The sequence below is a fragment of the Hylobates moloch genome, unplaced genomic scaffold (genome assembly GCF_009828535.3).
Source record: "Hylobates moloch isolate HMO894 unplaced genomic scaffold, HMol_V3 SCAFFOLD_3, whole genome shotgun sequence".
Taxonomy (NCBI): Eukaryota; Metazoa; Chordata; class Mammalia; order Primates; family Hylobatidae; genus Hylobates; species Hylobates moloch.
In genome coordinates, this window is record NW_026652278.1 from 68,623,328 (window position 1) to 68,649,885 (window position 26,558).

Here is a 26,558-nt window from a genome sequence, read left to right on the forward strand (position 1 = left end):
TTCAGGCATTTATGATATTTTATCTCCCTGCTCCCCATGAGGAGAAAATCCCAAAATAAATTGTTTCCCTTGTGATCTAAGTTATCTTTGGTTAGTACATCTGATCATGCACTCATAGGTAGCATAGATTTTTAGAGCCGGGAAGGTATTCTTAGAGATGAGGAATTGAGACCCAGAGAGGGTAACTTGCATGAAGTCTCAGGACTAGACAACTTTCTCTTGTTTAAATGTAGTTTGTAAGATTTTGTTCTACTGCCCAATCTATACTTTCCAGAAACATCTTAAACCAGAAACATCTGGTTTAAAACATTGACTTGCGGGTGGAAATGAGGTCAGAAAGGGGATGGAGTGGGAAGGCAGGTGTTAGTGGAGGGAGAAGGGAGAGTATAGTGGGCAGTTATGGAGAGAGGTCCTTATTCCCCATATTTAAAATTTTCAAGAGCCTAGGATTGCAGGACTTCACTTTTTTAACTGAAGTTCCTCTTGATTGTCCATAGAAGGAGGTCATTATTATTTCACAGGTGTTCTGAGGCCTAAATCTATATTTAATTTAAGGAGTGTTTCAGTTCCTAGGAAAGCATGTACAAATGGTTTAGCTTGTCATTCCATCTTTTGGTACGTAGGGAAGAGTGCCAAGGCACTGTATTTTTTTCATTTAAGACATAAATTCGTAAGAATTTTATGATAAGAAGGAGCATAACATGGCGGGGGGAGGACCCAGATAGATGCAGGCCAGCTGTCCCCAAAGCCACATGACTAGACCTGGTCTTTTTATACTTCACTCTTTCAACACCCACAAACCCCCTGAAAAACAAACCAAAAACAGATAAGAAATTGGTAGAGACTTTTCTTTTTCCCAAAGTTGAGTTTTTATAGAGAAGAATACTCAAATGAAGGTGCAGTTTTTCTCTCTTCTATTTCATATCTGAATTATACTGTGGGTACTCACAGACCTGCATGACAAGGTTTAGCAAAATGGTTTGTGGTACAAAGCATGGCTGACCACAAGGGTCATGATTATTTTCACCCTTTAAATATATCCCCAAATTGACTTCTGTCCTAGTTGTCCAGTGAATTTGTTTATGTCATATTCATTGTTTGTATACTTATATGCTTATGACAGAATTCTGTCAATTCTATAATAACTATTGCCTTTCAAAAGAAATATATATGAAAGTCTTAGGAGAAAAAAATTCCCTTAGACGTTTGTTTTTACTAGATATGACTAATATAAAATGATTACTTATAACCCACTGTGTTCCAGAAAGAATTTAAGATGGCTCTTTCAGTTATTGTTTTAAATCTCTGAAACTGTCTAAAATTAATGCTGTTAAAAACTTTGGTAACTTATTGAAAGTCTCAGTTACTAAATGCAGCTTCATTCAAAATTGGCTATTGGTTCCTTTTAGGGGAAAATGAACATCTCTTAATTTTAACTTCTTGATGGTGTCACACCTCCCACTGAGCAGTAAATTACTCACTTCCTGAGAATTACATTCTTTCCTTGCAGTACTGGCCATTAGAGCTTTATTAAGGAGAAAAAAAGAAATGATTTTTGAGGATGCTGAATAGGCAAAAACTATTTTTTCCATTGTGTTTCAAATCATTTTTGGGCATTGGAGAATAAAAGCAGTCATTTTTGTTAGTGTAGATTATAAATTTGATTTCTGGAGCTTATTTTCTCTGCAGTATTAACCAAAGTCAAAATTGACAAGGCAGAGACTTGCTGACTATTGTTGGAGATTAGTAGAATCTTCAGCAACTCTCCTTGGTAAAAGAAAAAAAAAATCTTGTTTCATTTGATAAGCATTGAGGTTTGGAGTCAACAAACCTGAGATCAAATTAGGTTTGTAGGAGTGAGTTCCTGTTTCTTAATTTGTAGTAATATTTAAATGACATTTAAATTTGAGATTCAATGAGGTAAGGACGGGGAAAGTAGCTAAAACAGAACCTAACATGCATGGAATGCATATTAAATTCAATGCACGTCAGTTGAATTTAGTTTCCTAACTAGTAGCCTTTAATGTTAGAGTAGACATAAAAATTTCTGACCTTCATTTCCCTTTGAATTTAGATTTTTGAAATGTAATAAATACCTATTGCTTTTCTCACTTAAAAGTGTGTTAGGAAAATGGTTTAACAGGTTTTAAGTGAAATATTTTTACATTGACATAATTATTCTCCAGGATGTGCACATACTTCCTAAGTAAGAGTTTGTGATTAAAAGAAAACCTATGCCTAGATAACTTGTGTTAGATCCTGAAGACTACCCAGTTCTCTGAGGTTAGGAGTTGCCTGGCCTCAGATTTTTTAAAAAAGTTATTGATTCAGGCCTTGCTAATTTGGAATTAAGCTAAAGTTGACCTTTGCATTAATTTTGAAGGCAACGTTTTCTGCACAAATTAATTTAAGACACGATAGGAGAGATTTGCTGATATTCAAACCATTTGAGAATCAAAGCACTTAAAAAATACCACATATCTTCTTCTAATTACAAGTGGATTTTGAAATAGATCCTCTTATGACTCTGCCTTTTATTGACAGCTACCATGGTTACATATAACTTGATAATAAAAATACTTTATTTTCAATTTTTTTCGTTAATTTAATTCACTTCTTTTTCATTGCTATAGCTGAGAATTTGCTATTTAGAGCCTTAGCTAGCCAAGGATTCAACAGGAGAATCATCTGTGTCTGTTTAGAAGGGGAAGGAGGGATTCCGACAGTTGAGAGATCTGTCTTTTGAATAGGGTGCTTTGGAACAGTTGTGGACCTTGAGCCTAACTATGGGTGCTCCCAATGCTTATTTGTGATAGTGGTGGGTCTTTTTTTTTTTTTTTTTTTTTTTGAGACGGAGTCTCGCTCTGTCGCCCAGGCTGGAGTGCAGTGGCGCAATCTCAGCTCACTGCAAGCTCCGCCCCTCGGGTTCACGCCATTCTCCTGCCTCAGCCTCTCCTAGTAGCTGGGACTACAGGCACCCGCCACCACGCCCGGCTAATTTTTTGTATTTTTTAGTAGAGACGGGGCTTCACCGTGGTCTCGATCTCCTGACCTCGTGATCCACCCGCCTCGGCCTCCCAAAGTGCTGGGATTACAAGCGTGAGCCACCGCGCCGGGCCAGATAGTGGTGGGTCTTTTTTGAATTGGAAGTGGGGATGCTCCTGGTGCCCCCGTGTGGAAAACTAGTGGTGCAACACCTTTAAGAACACCTTTAAGTGTGCAGGATTGGAAACTGAAGGAAGCTAGGACATTGCCTAGAATTTTAGAGGTTAACTTTGTGCTTTGATGGCTTAACTCTGTAAGAGTCAGTTTCCTACAGCAAAAAGGAGGATAGATGGTCTTTGAAGATGCTAAATAGAGACTTAAGAGATGGCTGGTGTTACATTGTTCTCTGTGTTTTTGTGTATTTAAAAAAATTTACTGAAATACTTATATATATTTAAAGTGATTAGTCTGTTGTTTCAGCTTCTCCTGGTGTATCCTGGGAGATTTTATGCTAGTTTCCTGATAGTCCTCATGAATCCTGGTTGTAAACAATAAGCTGAGACCCATTTATTCTATCCTGCATCTTCTTCCAGGTGAGGGATGGTAAGGGAACTAAGAAGGAGGAATAGCAGGGAAGGTCAGAAAACACTTCTAAATCTTATTACTTTGAGGGGTTTATTTGTAGAATTAAAATTAAATTGCTAGATTAACATTTTCAATTGTTTCTTCCAACCAGTAATTCTAAGTTTTTCAGGTTAATTGAATATAGTGAAACATCATCCAGTGTGTGCATTTCAAAACAAGATATAAAAGAACTGTGATTTGTGGCACCACATACTAATGAGGCTTCCCTGAAGTGGGAAGGGCTTTGGCAAGGCTGCAGTAGATGAATGTTGACTAGTGGAAAGGCTGATAATGAGGCATGTGACAACAGGGCTTTTTCCTGCTGAAGACATTAAACATATTCTGGCTTGAGCAATTTTACCAGTTTTCATAGTTTTAGCAATAGGGAACCCAATTCCACTCTGTTTAGCAACAGAGTAGAATTAACTGAAGATTTGCATGCAAGATGCTGCATTTTGACAGAAATGAGAATTGTGGTGTGGTGACAATATTTTTAAGGCCTTCGTAGGACTGACTACCTTAGCTATGTATGTTAATGCTATAACTTCTTCTCTGTCTTACTTTGTATCATGGTATCTCAACTTTTGCAAAGAAAATAATTGTGGGATTTCTTCCCAAAAGGACACTGAAGCCATGAAGAGAGCATTGGCCTCCATAGACTCCAAACTAAACCAGGCCAAAGGTTGGCTCCGTGACCCTAGTGCCTCCCCAGGTAACCCTCTAGTTCTGCTTTTCTGATCGATACAACGATAAGCTAAAAACCAAGCAAATGAAAGAAAGAAAGAAATTCTCCCATAATCTCATCATCTGAGAGAACTACTGTAACATTATGGGGCATACCCCATTATCTGATAGTTTTGAGTAACTGAAGCAAGTAGTAGGCCTTACAAGGATGAAGGGAATAGATTCGATCACCTCTAATCACGGAGGAGTGAGTCACACTGAGCTGGGCATTGTTTGCAAAATTATTGGTTCTCCCCTTCCCTGAATCCAAAAGGTAATTATTTTGAATGAAAGTTCTTCTCTTCCAGTTCCCATTGAGCAGACTTCCATTTATGTCAGCAGAGTTCTTAATTAAGCAGATTAAATCATGATGCCAATGGGAATTGGAAAGTTGACTGTATAAAGATAAGACCCAAATAGGTTATTGAACTAGGCTTTATTGATTTTCTAATCTAATATTTATTCTGTTTTAGATTAATATTTGAATGAATGTGAAAAACCTAAAGTAGGTTGGAGGTGCTAAATACTATTAAATTGTTAGAAAGTCTGTTTTTATCATCCATATTCTTTTTTTTTTTTTTTTTGAGACAGAGTCTTGCTCTGTCACCCAGGCTGGAGTGCGGTGGCGCAATCTCGGCTCACTGCAAGCTCCGCCTCCCGGGTTCACGCCATTCTCCTGCCTCAGCCTCTCCGAGTAGCTGGGACTACAGGCGCCCGCCACCACGCCCGGCTAATTTTTTGTATTTTTAGTAGAGACGGGGTTTCACCGTGGTCTCGATCTCCTGACCTCGTGATCCGCCCGCCTCGGCCTCCCAAAGTGCTGGGATTACAAGCGTGAGCCACCGCGCCCGGCCTTATCATCCATATTCTTACCACAAGCTACTTAGTATCTCCAAATAGATATGGTTCCAAGTATCTTTTTTCGCAGTGTCTGTTGTTGAAACCTCACCCTGTGGTTTAAGGGCACTGCTTGGCTGTTAGCTATCAGATATGTTGCCTTCTATTCCCTCGTCTTGTTTAAAATCATCCATTCCTTGGTGAATGAAATGACTTGTAAAGTATCCTCTCTAAATAATGAATGTGTTAACAATGTAGATATTGAATATCTCTTTATTTTAGGGGATGCTGGTGAGCAGGCCATCAGACAGATCTTAGATGAAGCTGGAAAAGTTGGTGAACTCTGTGCAGGCAAAGAACGCAGGGAGATTCTGGGAACTTGCAAAATGCTAGGGCAGATGACTGATCAAGTGGCTGACCTCCGTGCCAGGTAAAGTTCCTTTGTCCTTACAGAGCAGTAGTGGGTAACTCACTCCTAACAGGGTGATTCAGAAAACAAGCCTCTGCCAGTTTTGCATTATCTCTTTGGCTAGTAGATAACAGAGATATTATAGTCTATTAAATTCTTTTGAGATGGAGGTGAACTTTCCCTTTGCTGACTTTATTTATTTATTTATTATTTTTTGAGACGGAGTCTCACTCTGTTACCCAGACTGGAGTGCGGTGGTGCGATCTTGGCTCACTCCACCTCCCAGGTTCAAGAGATTCTCTTGCCTCGGCCTCCCAGGTCGCTGGGATTATAGGCGCCCACCATCACACCTGGCTAATTTTTTTTGTTTGTTTGTTTGAGACGGAGTCTCACTCTGTTGCCAGGCTGGAGTGCAGTGGCGCTATCTTGGGTCACTGCAACCTCCGACTCCATGATTCAAGCAGTTCTCTGCCTCAGCTTCCCGAGTAGCTGGGATTATAGTCGCCCGCCACCACGTCCAGCTAATTTTTGTATTTTTAATACAGACGGGGTTTCACCATCTTGGCCAGGCTGGTCTTGAACTCCGGACCTCGTGATCCACCCTCCTCAGCCTCCCAAAGTGCTGGGATTACAGGAGTGAGCCACCGTGCCTGGCCATGCCTGGCTAATTTTTGTATTTTTAGTAGAGATGGGGTTTTGCCAGGTTGGACAGGTTGGTCTTGAACTCCTGGCCTCAGGTGATCCATCTGCCTTGGCCTCCCAAAGTGCTGGGATTACAGGTGTGAGCCACCATGCCTGGCCTGACTTTATTTAAAACATGTTTTAAATTATTTATTTATTTATTTATTTTGAGACGGAGTCTCGCTCTGTCACCCAGGCTGGCATGCAGTGGTGCGATCTCAGCTCACTGCAACCCCTGCCTCCCAGGTTCAAGCAATTCTCCTGCCTTAACCTCCCAAGTAGCTGAGGTTACGGGAATGTGCTGCCACACCTGGCTAATTTTTTGTAATTTTAGTAGAGACAGGGTTTTACCATGTTGGCCAGGCTGGTCTCAAACTCTCAGGTGATCCATCTGCCTTGGCTTCCAAAAGTGCTGGGATTACAGGCGTGAGCCACCATGACCTGCCAAATTTTTTATTTTTCTTTTTATTTTTCATTTTTTTGAGATGGGAGTTTCTTTTTTTTTTTTTTTTTTTTTTTTTGAGACAAAGTCTTTCTCTGTCCCCCAGGCTGGAGTGCAGTGGCATGATCTCGGCTCACTGCAAGCTCTGCCTCCCGGGTTCACGCCATTCTTCTGCCTCAGCCTCCTGAGTAGCTGGGACTACAGGCGCCTGCCAACACGCCCAGCTAATTTTTTGTATTTTTAGTAGAGACGGGGTTTCACCGTGTTACCCAGGATGGTCTCGATCTCCTGACCTCGTGATCCGCCTGCCTCGGCCTCTCAAAGTGCTGGGATCACAGGCTTGAGCCACTGCGCCCGGCCAGTGGGAGTTTCACTCTTGTTGCCCAGGCTGGAGTGCAATGGCGTGATCTCGGCTCACTGCAACCTTCGCCTCCTGGGTTCAAGTGATTCTCCTGCCTCAGCCTCCTGAGTAGCTAGGATTACAGGAATGCGCCACCATGCCCGGCTAAGTTTGTATTTTTAGTAGAGATGGGGTTTCTCCATGTTGGTCAGGCTGGTCTCGAACTTCCGGCCTCAGGTGATCTGCCCGCCTCGGCCTCCCAAAGTGCTGGGATTATAGGTGTGAGCCACCACGCCCGGCCAAATTTTTTATTTTTAATGACATGGTCTTGCTCTGTCACCCAGGCTGAAGTGCAGCGGTATGATCATAGTTCACTGTAACTTTGAACTCTAGGCTCAAGCAATGTTCCTTCTTCAGCCTCTTGAGTAGATAGAACTATAGGCATGTGCCACTATGCTTGGCTAGTTTTTTAATATTTTTGTAGAGATAAGGTCTTGCTATGTTTTGTGGTCTCAAACTCCTGGCCTCAAGTGATCCTCTCAAAGTGTTGAGATTAAAGGCGTGAGCCACCACTCCTGGCTTGAACTTTTAAAATACACAAATGCCTAATAATAAAGTTGAAACTTGTTCCGTAATTGAAACTGAAACACAAATCTAGTTTCTAATTTTCTAGCCATAGGCTTATGAAAAATAAAGGGGCAGTGGTGAAGTCTGGCATGGGTAAAGACATTTTATGAAGGATGGGGAGAAAGAAACATAGAGTGAAAACACTGGAATTATTTCACCTCATAAAATAATCATTTAACTAGGTTACCCTCTAAGTTGGTAATTTCTGGGCTTTTTTGAGTTTCCTTTTCATGATTATTTATTTGGATTCATAATTATTTACCTTCCTTTTACCCTCCTAAAGCCTTGGCCTTTAGAGCTTTTCTCCCCATAAACTAAATAAACATAGTTTGCTATTGAGAAAACTCAATATAATATAAATTTGTTTGGAATTCATACAGATGAACTCATCCATAGTGATAATGAAGTTCTAAAAGATTTTTATAGAATTTAGGCCGGGCGCGGTGGCTCACGCTTGTAATCCCAGCACTTTGGGAGGCCGAGGCGGGTGGATCACGAGGTCAGGAGATCGAGACCATAGTGAAACCCCGTCTCAACTAAAAATACAAAAAAATTAGCCGGGCGTGGTGGCGGGCGCCTGTAGTCCCAGCTACTCGGAGAGGCTGAGGCAGGAGAATGGCGTGAACCCAGGAGACAGAGCTTGCAGTGAGCCGAGATTGCGCCACTGCACTCCAGCCTGGGCGACAGAGCGAGACTCCGTCTCAAAAAAAAAAAAAAAAAAAAAAGATTTTTATAGAATTTTATGGTATGGACATTAGGAAACTTGGAATAGGATGAGACACTCATGAAACATCATGAGATAATTGGGATACACAGGGTCTACATACAAACAGGGCTCAGAAACACTCCTCTACATGCAGTGCACCATTATACCTGGTCTCCAATATTAGTGCAATAGACATAAGAATGCAGATCTTATTTATTTTATTTTATTTTTTTAAGATGGAGTTTTGCTCTTGTTGCCCAGGCTGGAGTGCAATAGGATGATCTCGGCTCACTGCAACTTCTGCCTCTTGGGTTCAAGCGATTCTCCTGCCTCAGCCTCTTGAGTACCTGGGATTACAGGCATGCGCCACCATGCCTGGCTAATTTTTGTATTTTAATAGAGACGGGGTTTCACTATGTTGGTCAGGCTGGTCTTGAACTCCTGACCTCAGGTGATCTGCCTGCTGTGGCCTCCCAAAGTGCTGGGATTACGGGTGTGAGCCACTGCGCCTGGTCAAGAATGCAGATCTTAAAGGCGTGGTTCTTAACCTTTTTTGGACCAAGATCACTTCTATCATCTGATGAAAACATTCATCCGTACCTAAAAAGATGCATATAAACATGCCCATACAATATTATGTATAATTTCTAGAGGTTCATGGATTCCCTGCAGGCCTGGAAGCTCCAGGAATTTCAGGTTGAGTCTCTATGTTGAAGGGGAAAGAAACAGCTTAAATAAATGTGATCTCATTGAGTTCAGTGAATCTTTTCTCCTGCTGAGAAGCAGTCTCCTCTGTCATGAGCATGGCAAGAACTTTGCAAAAGGGACAAAAAGAAGTTTTGTTCTCATTCGGAGAAATGCCAGTGCAGTTTGATAGGATTCTTGGCTCTTTTGATTTCTCACTTTTGTGTCTTTTGTCTGCAGCCTTTTCCCAGTGTGGTAGCCAGTTTTCACTTGGAATTCTCAAATACACAGTTGTATGTGTTTAGAGAAAGATGAGTATGAGCAAGAGAATGAGGTAGTTATTGTAGGGGTTCCACCATTAATCTGTAAGAGAAAAGGCTAGAACAGTGAAGGGTAACAATGGGCCTGCTTCACAGTGGAGCTTGCAATATCCTTTCCTGATGAAAGATTAGAAAGTTATCTCCCTGTAGTCCTTTCTTAAGTGTACCCAGCCGTTTAATATTTTAGTGGCTGAAATGCAGTAACAATTTCTTCTTGATATTCTATTCAGTCACACAGGGTTTCTAGGTTGCTAGTATATATTTTTACCCCCATGGGACTCAATAAAATCTTTTTATTTTGAATGAAAAAACTGTGTAGCCCATAAATAGTTTTACTTTTTCACAGTTGGACTCTTTTTTAAAAAAAAATAATTTCTAAATTTCCAGCCTCAGAGAAGTTATTATTTTGTAATATACAGTTGGACTCTTTTAACAAAAAGATCTCTCATCATGAAGTAGTAGATTTGAAGAAAAAAAGCAAATTAAATCCTAAAGACTATGTTTCCTAAAAGTCTTCCCCTCTTCTGCCACATAAAAGGGAGGCCTCAACTTCAAGGAAAAAGTGTATGTATACCTTTTATATACCCGGCAATAAATGAATGAATTCATTACCTCAAGTTTTGGTATAGATGAAAAACAGAAGAATTTTAAAAAGAGGCTAGATAGGCTGGGCGTGGTGGCTCACACCTGTAATCCCAGCGCTTTGGGAGGGTGAGGCTGGTGGATCTCTTGAGGTCGGAAGTTCAAGACCAGCCTGGCCAACATTGTGAAACCCCCGTCTCTACTAAAAATACAAAAATCAGCCAGGCACGGTGGCACATGCCTGTAATCTCAGCTACTCGGGAGGCCGAGGCAGGAGAATTGCTTGAACTACTTGAGAGGCTGAGGTAGGATAATTTTGGCTCATTGCAACCACTGCCTCCCAAGATCGCGCCACTTCATTCCAGCCTGGACAACAGTGAGACTCCGTCTCAAAAAAAACAAAAAAACCCACAGAGGCTAGATAGATGAATGACAGATCAATACTATTATGAAGGGAAGCAAAGGTATTTTGGAGTTTATCCTAAAAATAGAAGTTCTGATTAGGATAATCAGCCATGCCATTCTACCAAATGGTAAAGTTACTGCCCCTATCACTGAGTTTACCAGGCTGCTTGGATTAAAACAATCTGGATTGTAAAATGAGGGCAAATCATACTTTGTGACTTGGAAAGTAAATAAGGAAAACAAGTAAATAGGGAAAGTAAATAGAGAAACAAGTTTCCATGAACTCATATCATTTTTGGTAGTAATAGCATATCATTTCTGAGAGAGGAAAATAGTGAAATCAGTTCTTTAGGAACTTGATGGGAAACAGTCGTTTCCTATCACCATGTGCTCAGTATTAGCTAGTTTCGATTATTTATATATTTATAGATTGCCTAGGAGGAAGGTAGGCATTTAAGATTATCATTAGGTTCATTATAAAAATCATGATAATTCAGTAATAATGGTAGATTTTTATTGCCAGTGTTTTCAAGTATATTATTTTGATGCTTGAAGCCACTCCATAAGATAAGTGGGGAAAATGTATTACCTACCTTCATTATATGTTACCTTCACTATATAAGTTAGAAAATAGAAACCCAGGGAGGTTAAACATCATAAACAAGGTTCCACAGGTACCAAGAGTCAAGATTTGAACACAGATCTGCTTGTTCCCAGTCTGGTACACTTTCATTAACACTATGCATGCTGCCTCCTGAAACATTTTCAATGTATACTTGCCCATAAGAAGACAATTTAATGGACTATTTATTTCAGAAGCACACATTACTATGGTAACAAAGCCCTCCCTAGCAATAAGATCACCAGCACATTTTCCCACTGAAGTTTAGATTTGATTATGTAATCACTACCAAGAGGAGAATAATTATCAAAATTTGCTGGTCTGGTCTTCAAAGTGGTTATGCAGTTCCGTGAAGCTAATGTGCATTTTTATTTTTTTATTTTTATTTTTTTTTGAGACGGAGTCTCGCTCTGTCACCCAGGCTGGAGTGCAGTGGCGCAATCTCGGCTCACTGCAAGCTCCGCCTCCCGGGTTCACGCCATTCTCCTGCCTCAGCCTCTCCGAGTAGCTGGGACTACAGGTGCCCGCCACCACGCCCGGCTCATTTTTTGTATTTTTAGTAGAGACGGGGTTTCACCGTGGTCTCGATCTTCTGACCTCGTGATCCGCCCGCCTCGGCCTCCCAAAGTGCTGGGATTACAAGCGTGAGCCACCGCGCCCGGCCTAATGTGCATTTTTAAAAGAAAAAGTACGTGATTTGGGCGTCTTGCTTTGTTTATGTCTGTTTTCTTGTGCTGTCCCAGATTTACTGGGGAAAAGGAAAAAGCCAAGCATGTTCACAAAAACCACATGTACTATTGGGAATGTATTTGGGAGTATTTTGTCATTATTTGAGGGTGTACAATGACAGCATGTGTCTGTTTTGAGCAGAGGACAAGGATCCTCACCGGTGGCCATGCAGAAAGCTCAGCAGGTATCTCAGGGTCTGGATGTGCTCACAGCAAAAGTGGAAAATGCAGCTCGCAAGCTGGAAGCCATGACCAACTCAAAGCAGAGCATTGCAAAGAAGATTGATGCTGCTCAGGTACTGATGGTGATTTTCAGGAGGGGTGGGAAATGTTTCATAAATATCCTAAATCATAAATATCCTATCTTTCTTCTCTGTCTCTTATCATTTACTGTGGTTGGATAATGGTTTCTAAGTGATGAGTGACTTCCAGCACTTACCAGTGTTAACACCTCCTTTACCATCACAGGTTTAGACAAATGTTTATCTATATTTTGAAATAAAGATCTTAATTTACAGCACTTCAGTTAGGTAAAAGTAAGCTCTCAGAGTACCAAGGGAATCCTAGTTGCTGATATAGATTGCAGTACATTGAAACTATTCCTTGTCCTAGAATTCACAACTCTTGGGTCATTGTAATGTTTAGGGGTTAAAGTTTTCCGATACTGCTCTACTGTAAAATGATTTTCAAGCATTTCACAAAAACACGTTTGAGGAACTGAGGAACTAATAAGGTGTGGTTAATTCAGAGATGAGATAAAGCTTGGGAAAATATTTTATGCTAATTGGCGTAAAAAATTTGATTTTAAAAAGATGAGAGATTGAGTTCATCTTAGATAAATCTAAGAACCTCCGTACGATAAAAAAAGATCAGAATTATAAAAATGATTACTGGTGTATTACTTTTGAAATCCTTCTTCTGCCCTTGTTAAGTTTGGTAGAATGGCGTGTGTGAGTAGATCACAGTGTGCTGCTTCTCCGTTTCTGTGTGTAGAACTGGCTTGCAGATCCAAATGGTGGACCGGAAGGAGAAGAGCAGATTCGAGGTGCTTTGGCTGAAGCTCGGAAAATAGCAGAATTATGTGATGATCCTAAAGAAAGAGATGACATTCTACGTTCCCTTGGGGAAATATCTGCTCTGACTTCTAAGTTAGCAGATCTACGAAGACAGTATGTATTTAACCCTTACGTTGCCTTTTCATATCTTTTCTTCTCTCCCTTTCTCTCTCCCTTCCCTCTCCCTATCTTTCTTTCTTCCCCCAAGAACATAGATATTTCAATTCCCCTAGGTTAAATGCACTTATGCTGCTCTTCCACTATATTCTCATTAATTCTAGGTCAGCTGTTAATTTGTTGTATCAGTGATCTAACTGAGGTTTAATGATTTATTGCTGGTCACATAGTTATAAATTGATAAATTTAGGATGCTAAGAACTCCTTTTTTGAGATGCTTTTTAAATTTCTAAACTAGGGCTTTCTTTGATCCATCATGTTTATGACCTATCTGTTTCCCACACATAAGAGGAAAATAATTTTTGTGGCTAGCTATGAAAAGACTCCTATGTGTATATGGAAGGGAAGAAGCATAAGAATGTACTTTCCTCCTTACCCAGCAATATTTTGTAAGTAGCAAGTATAGGAGATACTTAAATTACATTTCCTGGATGATTTTTCTTGTAACAACAGCCTCCCCACAGCCTCCTCTCTTAAAGGCTCTCATGGCACCTACTTTGATGATATGGAAAAGGGGTATTTCCTCTTTTTTTTTAATTTTTAATGTTTTTTTTTTTTGAAATAGGGTCTCAGTCTACCACTCACGCTGGAGTGCAGCGACATGACTGTGCCTCACTGCAGCTTTGAACTCCCAGGCTCAAGCCATCCTTCCACCTCAGCCTCCGGAGTAGCTGGGACTACAGGCACATGCCAGCATGCCTGGCTAATTTTTTTATTTTTTGTAGAGACGGGGTGTCGCTATGTTGTCAGGACTGGTCTCAAACTCAAGGGCTCAAGCTATCCTCCCACTTCAGCTTTCCAAAGTATTGGGATTACAGGCGTGAGCCACTGCACCTAACTGCTTTCTTCTTTCAATAGATATTTTTCACTCTTAAGAAAAAAACCCCTGCAGCACATGCTAAAATAACACTAAGGAAGGGTTTAATGTCAAATGTAAAAGTTGCTCTCTATACTCTTAAGACCTAATGTAAGTCCATATACATACTAGGTACTCTTTAATGTTTCTTAATGATGAAGAGGTAATGAATGATAATGGTGCTAACAGCAGACCTTCATGTGTGGTCATTCATGCCATCATTACTTAATACTATAGCACACACATAAACATACATCTATGTAACCTCTTGCCAGGAGTAGCTACGATCAGAATCATGTTAAAGACCCTCTTTGTTCAACTTTATAAAGGAGAATGTTATAAAAATTTAGAATCATAAAGGAACTCTTAAGAGAGTATCTAAGCTGGGCATGGTAGCTCAGGCCTGTAATCCCAACACTTGGGGAGGCTGAGGGTGTGCGGATCACTTGAGGTCAGGAGTTCAAGACTAGCCTGCCAGCCTGGCCAACATGGTGAAACCCTGTCTCTACTAAAAAAATACAAAAATTAGCCAGGCCTGGTGGTGGGTGCCTGTAATCCCAGCTACTCAGAGGCTGAGGCAAGAGAATAGCTTGAACCCAGGAAGTGGAGGTTGCATTGAGCTAGGATTGTGCCACTGCACTCCAGCCTAGGTGACAGAGTGAGATTCTGTCTCAGAAAAAAAAAAAAAAAAAAAAAAAAAGAGATAGAGTATCTAAATTAGCTGTTCTGGCAGATGGGCTATTATTTTTATTTATGTATTTTATTTATTTTTGAGACGGCCTCTCGCTCTGTTACCAGGCTGGAGTGCAGTGGCGCAATCTTGGCTCACTGCATCCTCCGCTTGCCAAGTTCAAGTGATTCTCCAGCCTCAGCCTCCCGAGTAGCTGGGACTACAGGTGCGCACCACCACGCCCAGCTAAATTTTTGTATTTTTGGTAGAGATGGGGTTTCACCATGTTGTCCAGGATGGTCTCGATCTCTTGACCTCGTGATCCACCCGCCTCAGCCTCCCAAGTCCTGGGATTACAGGCGTGAGCCACCACACCTAGCCTATTATTTTTATTTTTACAGATGAGACAGATAAAGTTAGCCTGAAAGTTACCTTTCTATGGCTGAGAGGACCTGAGATGGAAAATGAGTCAGATTCTTTGTATTTTTACAATGGTTAGAATTTGAAGTCTTTGGAGTAAGGTTTTGGGGGCAGTTTTTTTCTTTGTGATATAATTGTGGTTGTCTTTTTATTTCTATGTTGATACTTGGTTGAGGTTCTTTGGTTGGAAGGACCTGGTCAAGTAAAAAGTAGAGGATTATTGAAAATAGAGGCACCTCATCAAACCTAATAGCTTGAACGTGGCCAGATTTTGGGTAACTGGAAGCCCCTCCCTCCACCTCTTAGTTGCTGTGTGGGATCCTCTGTGTCTGTTTCACCCTGTGTGTTGACTTAGTTTATTTATCTTGGGGTTTTGTCTCCGGCTGTGAGCTACTGTGGCCCAGGCTTAATCACTTTCCAGCTCCAGATCCCATCACTGGTTGACTATGAAGTGTTTTTGAAGTATGGACCCAGGATTACCTGCCTAAGAATCATCTGAGAAGGTCGTTAAAAATGCAGGCCCCTTGACCCCACCGCAGACATACTTAATTGGAATCTCTTTTGATGGTATTTAAAAATAAGATTTCCAGCGACTTTTATCCACACTGGACTTTGAGAACCCTCAGAATCTAATTGAGTGCCTTGCCTGACTGTGGGTATGTTGTCCTTGAGGTAGATAACCACCCAGTTTAATCAGTTATGGAAAGGACTGGGGATTATGTGATACCAAATGTATAGTAGTTTATGAATGAAGGCTGGGCACGGTGGCTCATGCCTGTAATCCTAGCACTTTGGGAGCCTGACGTGGGCAGATTACCCGAGGTCAGGAGTTCAAGACCAGCCCAGTCAACATGGTGAAAACCCGTTTCTATTAAAAATAGAGAAATTAGCTGGGTGTGGTGGTGGGCACCTATAATCCTAGCTACTCAGGAGGCTGAGACAAAAGAATGGCTTGAACCCGAGAGGCAGAGGTTGCAGTGAGCCGAGATCATGCCACTGCACTCCAGCCTGGGCAACATAGCGAGACTCCATCTCAAAACAAAACAAAAAAAGAGTGGCGACTCTGAAGTCACAGTGCTGGGTTTGAATCCTGACTCTATCAAAGTAAATAATGGGACATTGGGCAAGTTATCCCACCTCATACCTCCATTTTGTTTCTTTAATAATGAGGATAATACTGTTATTTACATCATAGGATTGTTGTAAGGATTAAATAATATAAGACAACTGCTTATGGCCGGGTGTGGTAGGTCATGCCTGTAATCCCAGCACAGGACTTTGGGAGGCCCAGGTGGTAGGATCAGTTAAGCCCAGGAGTTAAGGACCAGCTTGGGAAACATCGGGAGAATGTTTCCTATCTCTCCAAAATATATTTTTTTAAATTAGCCAGGTGTGGTGGTGCATGCCTGTAGTCCCAGCTACCTGGAAGGCTGAGGCAGGAGGATTGCTGCAGTGAGCCCTGGGAGGTCAAGCCTGCTGTGAGCCATGATCTCACCACTGCATTCCAGGCGGGGTGATGGAGCAAAACCCCTCTCAAAACAAAAAACAAACAACAACAAAAAATTGCTTGCAACAGTACCTGGCAGAATTAGGACTCAAAAGATAGTACTACTACTAGTTCAACTATAACTACTTCAGCTGCTCCTACAACAAACATGGCTGCCTGGGCCCACCCAGTTCCAGAGGAAACTAGTGTTTTTGGAGGTGGCAGGCAGAGGGTGCAGCTAACCTAGTGATGACTGATTGAGCTCAGCTAACCAAATGATTGATTTGAGCTTTATTGATGCAAACTCATATTTAATGTCTTAACTAGGACAAAATAATCTGAATGTAAATTATTAATTTCTTATGTAAGGGCCAAATAAATAAACCACTCCTTTCAAACCAAATTAATAGTAATCAGGAGCAATTTGTCATCCTATTAGCATTTGTCATTAGCAGCTATGTGATCTCAATGTAAATAGTGTTTATGTGTGACAGGATGGCTGTCTTTTTCTCTGTAGGGGGAAAGGAGATTCTCCAGAGGCTCGAGCCTTGGCCAAACAGGTGGCCACGGCCCTTCAGAACCTGCAAACCAAAACCAACCGGGCTGTGGCCAACAGCAGACCCGCCAAAGCAGCTGTACACCTTGAGGGCAAGATTGAGCAAGCACAGCGGTGGATTGATAATCCCACAGTGGATGACCGTGGAGTCGGTAAGGGCAGCAGTGCACTAAACCCTCATTAAATTGGTCTCAGTGCAAATAAGCAAGTTGTTGATAAAGGTCCTGTAACATCTGTAATTAGGTAAGGGTTCTTTAGCTGCTGGTAAGTAACTGTGATTCCATTTCCAAATGCAGCCAGTAAAATTCCTGTGATGTAATCAAGAAGCAGGCCAGGCATGGTGGCTCATGTTTGTAATCCCAGTGCTTTGGGAGGGTAAGGTGGGAGGATCACTTGCGCCCAGGAGTTTGAGACCAGCCAAGCAACATAGCAAGACCCTCTCTGTACAAAAATAAAAGAGTAAAGAATTGGCTGGACATAGTGATGCTCGCCTGTAGTCACACCTTTCCAGCTACTTGGGAGGCTGAGGTGGGAGGATCGCTTGAGACCAGGAGTTCCAGGCTGTAGTGAGCTATGATCACACCACTGCATTCTAACCTCAGTGATAGAGACCACGTCTCTTTAAAAACAAAACAAAACAAAAAACAAAATTCTAAGTTAGTTATACCCAGTGTTGTGAGGAGTTGGAGAATTGGGCACATGTATAATTTACTGGAGAAATAAATTAGTACAAACTTTCTAAATTTGGTATTAGATGTCAAGAGCTTTAAACAAAGTTCATACCCATTGACTCAGGAAATTAAGGGATTTTTTCTGAGAAATAATTAGAGATCTTTCTAAGAAGTTGCATATAGGAATATATGTATACAGCATAAATGTTTAATAATAACTGACTTGTGAAATAATTATTAATATGATAAAATATTACATAGATTTTAGATCATGATTTTAAAAGATAGTGAAATAAAAATAAAGTGTTAAATAAAAAGAACTGGCTGGGTGTGGTGGCTCACTCCTGTAATCCCAGCACTTTGGGAGGCCGAGGTGGGTGGATCACCTGAGCTCAGGGATTTGAGACCAGCCTGGGCAACATAGTGAGACCCTGTCTCTCTAAAAAAACCAATTAGCCAGGTATGGTGGTGCACACTTGTAGTTCCAGCTACTCGAGAGGCTGTGGTGGGAGGAATTACTTGAGCCGGGAGGTCAAGCCTGCATTGAGCTGTTGTTGTGCCACTGCACTCCAGCTTGGGTGATAGAGCAAGACGCTACACCACACTACACCACAGAATGGCATTGCAATTGTCTCCTCTGGGTCTTGTAAGTTTCATTGTTTCTCTCTTGGTCCAGGTCAGGCTGCCATCCGGGGGCTTGTGGCTGAAGGGCATCGCCTGGCTAATGTTATGATGGGGCCTTATCGGCAAGATCTTCTCGCCAAGTGTGACCGAGTGGACCAGCTGACAGCCCAGCTGGCTGACCTGGCTGCCAGAGGGGAAGGGGAGAGTCCTCAGGCGCGAGCACTTGCATCTCAGCTCCAAGACTCCTTAAAGGTAGAAGTCAGGAGCACGTATCATTTTACTTTTTATGCTTCCTATTATTGAAAGACGAGGGAAGGAAGAGAGAGTTTTGAAAAATACATAATTTCTGGGGTCTAGGGAAAATGAAAAGAGTGTGACCAAAGTTATAAGGAAATCTAGAGCTTATTAGGAAAAAGCTTGCTGGTATATAGTAGCAACTAAATTTGTGTTTTCCAAATTCCACTCAGTCAAGAGCCCTTTCATGATTTTTGCTCTATCCACATATCATCTGTACTTTTATTTAGCCAATATTTTTCTTAAAATGGACTTCTTTTTTTTTTTTTTAATGGACTTCTTTTTAAAACTTAAGTTTATTTAAGAGAAAACTCTGTGGGCTGGGCATAGTGGTACATGCCTGTAATCCCAGCTACTTGGGAGGTTGAGGTGGGAGAATCACCTGAACCTGGGAGGCAGAGGTTGAAGATCACGTCACTGCACTCCAGCCTGGGTGACAGGGCAAGACTCCATTTCAAATTAATAAATAAATAAATAAGTGAAAGAAAACTTTGTAATAATCCTGAAATCTTGGGTTTGATAAGCTAGTTGTATTTTTTCTATTATCCTTTAAAAGAAACACATAATTATTAAAGTAAAAACATTTGCCCATGTAACACCTAAAATTATCTCAGGTATCACTAGCTAGTTTATGCCGCCCACCTTGTGAAACAATGAGGGTGATGGAGACTTCTTTGTATAAATCCAGAAAACTTAAATTGGATTAAATGTGATGACTATGAAAAAGAGCTTGTTCATGGCTTCTAAGAATGCCCTTATTTAGACCCATGTTGAGAAATTGCTACAGATATTTGTTATTGTTTTTCTAGAAAACTTAATTGAAAGAACCTGGATTAAAAAATTCCCATTCTTGATTTCTTTCCTCTTAAGACAATAAATTGCTCAGAAATTTGGCACTACATCCACCAAACAATCCTTACAGTTACTGTGATCATTAACCGGCAATGGTGTGGAACTCTAGCCCATCTCTGGGCCTTCTTTGGGCTCAACCTCATGATTCTCAGTATCATTTCATGGAGGCCACCAAGAAAGGAAGTAGGGTTCCTTGATTGAGTGGAACAATCTCTAGGGACATGTGGGTCATGTCTTATTTCTACTACACCACTAATGTCTTACAGGGCAGGATTCATAAATTACACCTGTTCTGTGCTAGCTCAGTGCTTTGTACACAGTTAACAAATAAATATTTATTGAATGAAAGACTGAATAGATGAATGAATGTCAGTGAAGTAAGGGCATTAGTAGATACGCTTTGAGGATATATCTGGACATTTTCGTATGTAAACAATGTTTTTAAGGATCTAAAAGCTCGGATGCAGGAGGCCATGACTCAGGAAGTGTCAGATGTTTTCAGCGATACCACAACTCCCATCAAGCTGTTGGCAGTGGCAGCCACGGCGCCTCCTGATGCGCCTAACAGGGAAGAGGTGGGTATCTGAGGTCTTCCATTTTTCTGTCGGCCTGTGCTATAGGTATATGTAAAGGTGAAATGTGATTACAGTGGACATCAGGATCAGTGGTTGGGAAACTGTAGATGAAGGGTGGAAGACCAGAACAGGGAAAGCCCTACCACCTCTACTTTTAGTCTCCATGTATATCAGTGAGGAATATCTTTAGTTGCAAGCAATAGAAGACCTGACCATCAGGAATGAAAACAACCGGGTTTGTTTTCATCACAAACCAAGAAACATGGAAGTAGGTGGCTTTGGCATTGGTTCAGCAGCTAAATATCATGAAAGCTGGCATTTCTATGATTTTCTAGGTCATTTTCTCAAGGTGTGGGATGGCATCATGTTAAAGGCAGGAAGAAATGAAGAATAGGGGTACTCCAGTCACAACTGCCTTTTCGAGTCAGGATGATCTTTTTAAATCAATTGATGTCATTCTTATACTCAGACCCTTCTAATGACTCCCCGCTATCCCAGAGTAAAACCAGAGTGCTGACAATGAAGAGAATTGCCAGTGATGTGCTGGTAAGCCAACTCTCCAGGAAAACAAAAAACCTTGATTTGTAATGTTTGTTGATTTCCATTATGTAAATACTCCCATGGTGGCTGTTTCAACATGAAGTCACTGAAACCTGAGTTGGGAAGAGATGGACATGTTTGGCTCCTGTGAGCTGGCATGAGTCGGTACAAGTGGCTTCAGCACACCACTGGATCTGGTCCCCATCCATTTCTTTGCTCTCGTGTGGTACCACTCTTCCCCCCCCGTATGTACCTCCTTGAATTGTATTCCTAGTATGTGTTTATAATGTCTAATCTTGGGGCCTTTGCACTCGTTTGTTCCAGTCTTCTCCAGATAACTATATCTATTAGTTACTGTCTTTCTTCAGCTTTCTACTGAAATGTCACTTTTGGGTGACCACTAAGATAGCAACTCCACCCCAACTACTATCCCCATGGATTTCTTCATCTCCATATCCTACTTTTTAACTTAGCATTTATCAACATTTAATGTAGTTACCCATTTTTCATTTTTGGTTTGTCTGTCTCCCTCCCACTACCATGAAAGATCCATGCAGGGAGGGACTTTATTCTGTCATTGCCTTATTCCCCCTTCTTGGAACAGTGCCTGCCACATTGTTGGTGCTGAATGAGTGAAAATAGAGGCTTTCCTAGAAATTGTCCAGGAGAGCTTTGCTATGCCTCATTGGCTTGAACTCTGTCTCATGGCCACCCTAGCTGCAAAGGAGTTTAGGAAAGCAAGTATTTCGTTTTCTAGCCTTTGTAGTATTGGCAGTGAACGAGAAGGGTTTTGGGTCAGGTACCCAAGACGGTGTAGAACTGGTAGGTGGAGGTTTTTGTTATTATGTGCTGATTACCCCAGTTTTCTTTCTGTAACCTGAGTTACTAGGCAGTTCAGCCGATTGTTCCCTTAGGCTGAGATGATTTGCTATTTTTTTCATTCCAGACTTCTCTTTCAGACTAGTAGATACATCTAGGTGGGCCTCTCCACCTACAGCCTTCCTAGTTACTTCAGCATATGTTGTCCTTCTGTTCTCTCTCAGAAATTTGTGAGTTGTCATTGACTTTTCCCTTCCCCGCACCCATTCATACAAATAAACAACTAAGCCACGCTCATTTAATCTCACATCCATTTTCTGTTCATATTGCCATAGCTCTAATTATTTTCCTAGTCCCCTAGTCCCCCTAGAGCTATGACTGCATAGCTCTAACTGGTCTTCTTTGACTCTTTCACTAGGCCATCAATCAAATAAAAATACAACCTGACTCTTACATTCTCCTGCTTAAACCCTTCAGTGGGGCCTGTCCTTTCATAGAGGATAAGGCCAGAGCTCTGTGATCTAGCTCTGACACTTCCGATACCTGTTTCCTACAAACCCCTCCCTCTCATTTCTGGCCGTAGCTATACTTAGTTGCTTGTGGTTTTCTGCACAGTCTCTCTTTTCCATGTCTTTATTTTTTCTGTGTAATTATCTTCCCCTTCTTTTTTGGTGAATTACTATTTATCCTTCATCCTATTGTCCTTTGTTTCCTAGAGTGGTTAAGTGCTTTTTCTTTTGCTCCTGTAATATCAGTGCTTAGCTCTATTATTGTACATAGCACATTGTATTGTAAATCTGTTTTCGAGTGCTTTTTTCTCACTGGGCTGTGAGTTCCTTGAGATGAGGATATTGTGTCTTACTCATTTTTGTATCCTCAGCACCTGTCTCAGGGTCTGGCACATAGTAGGTGCTCAGTAAATTTTGGTTGAGTGACGAGAAAAGCAAGTTAAGCAGTTAGTTAAATCAGAAGGAGCTACAGTCATGGTCTGGCACTGAGATGGTCAACCAAGGATATTAGGTAGGTAAAAGCCCAGGAGATCCAGAGTGTGGGAGACCAGCTAGGGTAAAAGAACTGAGGCCACGGGAAGGAGGCCAGGAGATCAGGGATTTTAGGCAGAGATTCTCGGCATTAAATGGCAGGAACCCATGTAGCTGAATCCAAACAAGAGGCTGGCGTGGGGAAGAGACTTGAGAAGATAGACACAGAACACTGGCAATGATATTGGAACTTGCTATTGAACTAAGAGAACTTTAGAGATTGTCTAGAGCCAGAACTGGTCTCCAAGTTAGGCAGAAGGTGACAAAAAAGAGGAAGCATTCCACTAGGCAGCTCCAGACATGTTCGTGTAGTGTATAAACCTGACCCAATACTGTTGGGAAGCATCAGTTCTAATAATGCAGTAAGTAATTAACTGAATGTGACGACTAAATAACCCCCATTCTCAAAAGCTTATCTTCTAGTTTGAAGAAGATAAGCTTTTGCAAGAATCTATTCGAACAAATGACCAAAGATCTCTTGCTACTTTAAGTTAAATAGTCCCCTCCACAGTATGCAACCTTGCACAGTATCCCTGTTAAAGGAAACATTAAACTTTTTTAAAATTTGAGAGCTGAATGAACAATTAAGTAGATGGTTTTGCATTTGGGGTTAATAAAAGTCAGTCATCCTTGCCCTGAGGCCTGAGTGTGAGCACCAGCTATCGTTTTTCCCTTGGAGGTCAAGGGCAGAGTTTTTACAACATTAATGGTAATGGGATATATGAAGGATGCTGCTCTGGGGAGGCTGGAGCTCAGTTTAGGACTGTGTGGATGTTCTGGGCTTTTAACGTACCCAGCTACCTACAGTAGAGTCTGGAGTGGGTTTGACTGTCTTCTTCAAACTAGAAGATAAGCTTTTGAGAATGGGGGTTGTTTAGTCTTCACATTCAGCAACTTACTGCAGAGTATATAATGCTCCTGCTTGTACCTGGTAAGCACTGGTTGAACTGGAAATGAAGGTTATGTGCGTGTGTGTGTGTGTGTTTGTGTGCATTTGCACATGATGGTGATGGCTAAATGTCTGAGGAGATCCATCAAGGCCAGGATTTGGAGTTTGACTGTTGTTTTATTAACTAGGGTTTGATGTCATCTCTAAAGTCTTTGAGCAGTTGCTGCCCTTCTTAAAAGATAAGACTTTTTCTTAGCCTGCCTGACCCATTTTATTGAAATAAATGTTCTTAATGTCTGTTTTTTCCTCAAGGTATTTGATGAGAGGGCAGCTAACTTTGAAAACCATTCAGGAAAGCTTGGTGCTACGGCCGAGAAGGCGGCTGCAGTTGGTACTGCTAATAAATCAACAGTGGAAGGCATTCAGGCCTCAGTGAAGACGGCCCGAGAACTCACACCCCAGGTTGGGTTTTGCTCACTCATACAGTGTTCAGTAAAGAAAGTTAATTATAGAACAGTTTCTATATATTTTTGAATACTTACTGTAAGATGGCATAAAAAAACATATACAGGCCAGCACGGTAGCTCACATCTGTAATTCTGGCACTTTGGGAGGGTGAGGCGGGAGGACTGCTTGAGCCTGGGAGTTTGAGACCAGCCTGGGCAATATAGCGAGACACTGACTCTACCAAAAAAAAAAAAAAAAAAATTAGCTGGGTGTGGTGGCGCATGCCTGTGAACCCAGCTATTTGTGAGGCTGAGGTGGGAGGATTATTTGAGCCCAGAAGGTTGAGGCTGCAGTAAGCTTTGATTGCCCCACTGCACTCCAGCCTGGGGTGACAGAGCAAGACCCTGTCACTGTCTTTATACATTTCCATAACGTTTGAATTTTTTTTACAAGGACTATTTATTAGTTTTGAAAGTAGAAAAAATTAGTAAAGCAATCTCCTTGCCACATACACACATAACTAGGAAAATATTTGGATAATCTTTTTTTTTTTTTTTTTTTTTTTTTTGAGAGACAGAGTTTCGCTCTTGTCACCTAGGCTGGAGTGCAATGGCATAATCTCAGCTCACTGCAGCCTCCACTTCCTGGGTTCAAGTGGTTCTCCTGATTCTGCCTCCTGAGTAGCTGGGATTACAGGTACCCGCCACCATGCCCGGCTAATTTTTGTATTTTTAGTACAGACAGGGTTTCTCCATGTTGGCCAGGCTGGTCTCGAACTCCTGACCTCGTGATCCGCCCACCTCGGCCTCCCAAAGTGCTGAGATTACAGGCATGAGCTACTGCGGCCGGCTTGGATGATCTTAAGAGGCTACTTTGTTTTGATTTTGGAGTTTATATCTTTTCTCGACATCTTTGTGAGAGTTTTTTTTTTTTAAATTGAGCTGTTTCTATAACTTTTTTCTACTTATTGTGTAACAAGGCATGGCTAGTAAGTTTGGGAGCAAAAGAAGATTGGGAAAAAAAACCAAATTGGACAGTTATTAAAAGTCTACTATGTGATAGGTTTTCTTAAAAATATTAGCTCAACATTATTTAGTGTGATGTTTGTGCAATTTTTCTTCTATTCAAATTATAGAAAATTCATTATTTTTTCATTTATTTATTCGACATTTATTGAGTGCCTATGATACATTCGGAACTATGCTAGGCTTTACAAATTTGTGATACTGGCTTATGTGTGAACTTGTGAGGAGATATGGGGGAAATAGGCATGTCTCTTAATCATTAAACTTTTGCCTATGTGGTGTGTTAATAAATTAGATCCTCTTGTCCAACTTTTTAACTTTTCCAACTTTTACACAATTTTTCATAAGCTACAAACATGTCTAACACTCTTTAAAAGCTCCCACGAAACATGGAACATAAAACACAATTTCAATATGAAACTGAGATTCCTAAAAAAGAGAAACAGGAATCTAGGCTTATAACACCAATTATAGAAAAAAATAGGACTCTGAAGACAGATTTGGACTTGAGACCTCTGTGATTTTTTTTTTTTTCGAGACGGAGTCTTGCTCTGTTGCCCAGGCTGGCATGCAGTGGCATGATCTTGGCTCACTGCAACCTCCACCTCCTGGGTTCAAGCGATTCTCTTGCCTCAGCCTCCCCAGTAGCTAAGATTACAGGCGTGCACCACCATACCCGGCTAATTTTTTGTATTTTTATTAGAGATGGGGTTTCACCATGTTGGCCAGGCTGGTCTCAAACTCCTGACCTCAAGTGATCCACCCCCCTCGGTCTCCCAAAGTGCTGGGATTATGGGTATGAGCCACTGCGCCCGGCCGAGTCCTCTGTGCTCTTGATGCTTAGTCTCTCATCTGTAAAATGGAGCTAACTCCTTCCTAATGGACTCTATTTGGATTAAGAATATGCATGTACAGCCTGTATCTTACCAGATACATAGCAAATGTTGATCCTTTTTTCCCCAAATGCTGTAACTGACTGGCCAGGACCTCTTGAGCAAGTCACTTAAATTTTCTGAGACTTGGTTTTTGCATCTCTAAAGTAGAGATATTAACTGTCCTGTCTCATGGGGTTGTTGTGAGGATTTTTTCTTCATATTATTCATAAATCAGTTTTGAGTACTTTTCGGTATCCTTCTTAATGGTGATTTTTTTAAGATGGAAGAGTTGACATCAAGTGTTTAAACATATGCCAGTTTTGTGTATGTTCTTCTGAAGTATCAAGTGGACACTCATTTACTTTGTCACTTTATTACCTTCTTAAAATCAGGCTGTGATGGTAAAACCTTCCTGTGAAGGGCCCATTCTGGGGAGCTGTTTATTGAGACCAAATCTCATGTGTTCAGCCTGAAAAGAGACTTGCCACTTTCTGGCTTTATAGTGCCATCTGTAGGTAAAGAGGAGAAAGCTTGGCTGAAGGTTTGTATTTGGAGAGCAAGGGTGCTCTGGTGTTTAAAGGTGTTTTGTCATTGTCAGGTGGTCTCGGCTGCTCGTATCTTACTTAGGAACCCTGGAAATCAAGCTGCTTATGAACATTTTGAGACCATGAAGAACCAGTGGATCGATAATGTTGAAAAAATGACAGGTAGCGTTTTCTATACAATTCTTGTTGTCTAATCCATGAAGAATGAGTTCTGAGAAATTGGAGCGGGACTGGTTCTGTTACTCAGCTGTAATTGGATAAAGGGCCGGTCATGTGCTCAGCAGTGTACTTGGCCCTGATTAAGGCTGCTGAGCAGTGGCGGCTTCTCATTCAAGCCTTGCAACTTTGTCAGAAGAGAGACTCTTTGAGTCTCTTATTTTAATGCTGCCCTCCTGGCGTGATGTTTATTGTCACCGCTCCTATCTTC

General features: G+C 41.3%; 1 protein-coding gene across 5 annotated transcripts in view; it reads left to right on the forward strand.

Annotated features, from left to right (window-relative positions):
* VCL (vinculin) overlaps positions 1-26,558 on the forward strand; it is a 127,480-nt gene that overhangs the window by 83,797 nt on the left and 17,125 nt on the right. For all 5 annotated transcript variants that reach the window (XM_032140518.2, XM_032140524.2, XM_058436395.1 and 2 more), the window contains 9 exons: positions 4,231-4,321; positions 5,452-5,599; positions 11,858-12,011; positions 12,709-12,884; positions 16,897-17,087; positions 18,283-18,482; positions 19,823-19,951; positions 23,552-23,701; positions 26,185-26,293. In XM_032140518.2, coding sequence (XP_031996409.1) covers positions 4,231-4,321; positions 5,452-5,599; positions 11,858-12,011; positions 12,709-12,884; positions 16,897-17,087; positions 18,283-18,482; positions 19,823-19,951; positions 23,552-23,701; positions 26,185-26,293 — 1,348 coding nt within the window. The remainder of the gene's footprint in view (positions 1-4,230; positions 4,322-5,451; positions 5,600-11,857; positions 12,012-12,708; positions 12,885-16,896; positions 17,088-18,282; positions 18,483-19,822; positions 19,952-23,551; positions 23,702-26,184; positions 26,294-26,558) is intronic.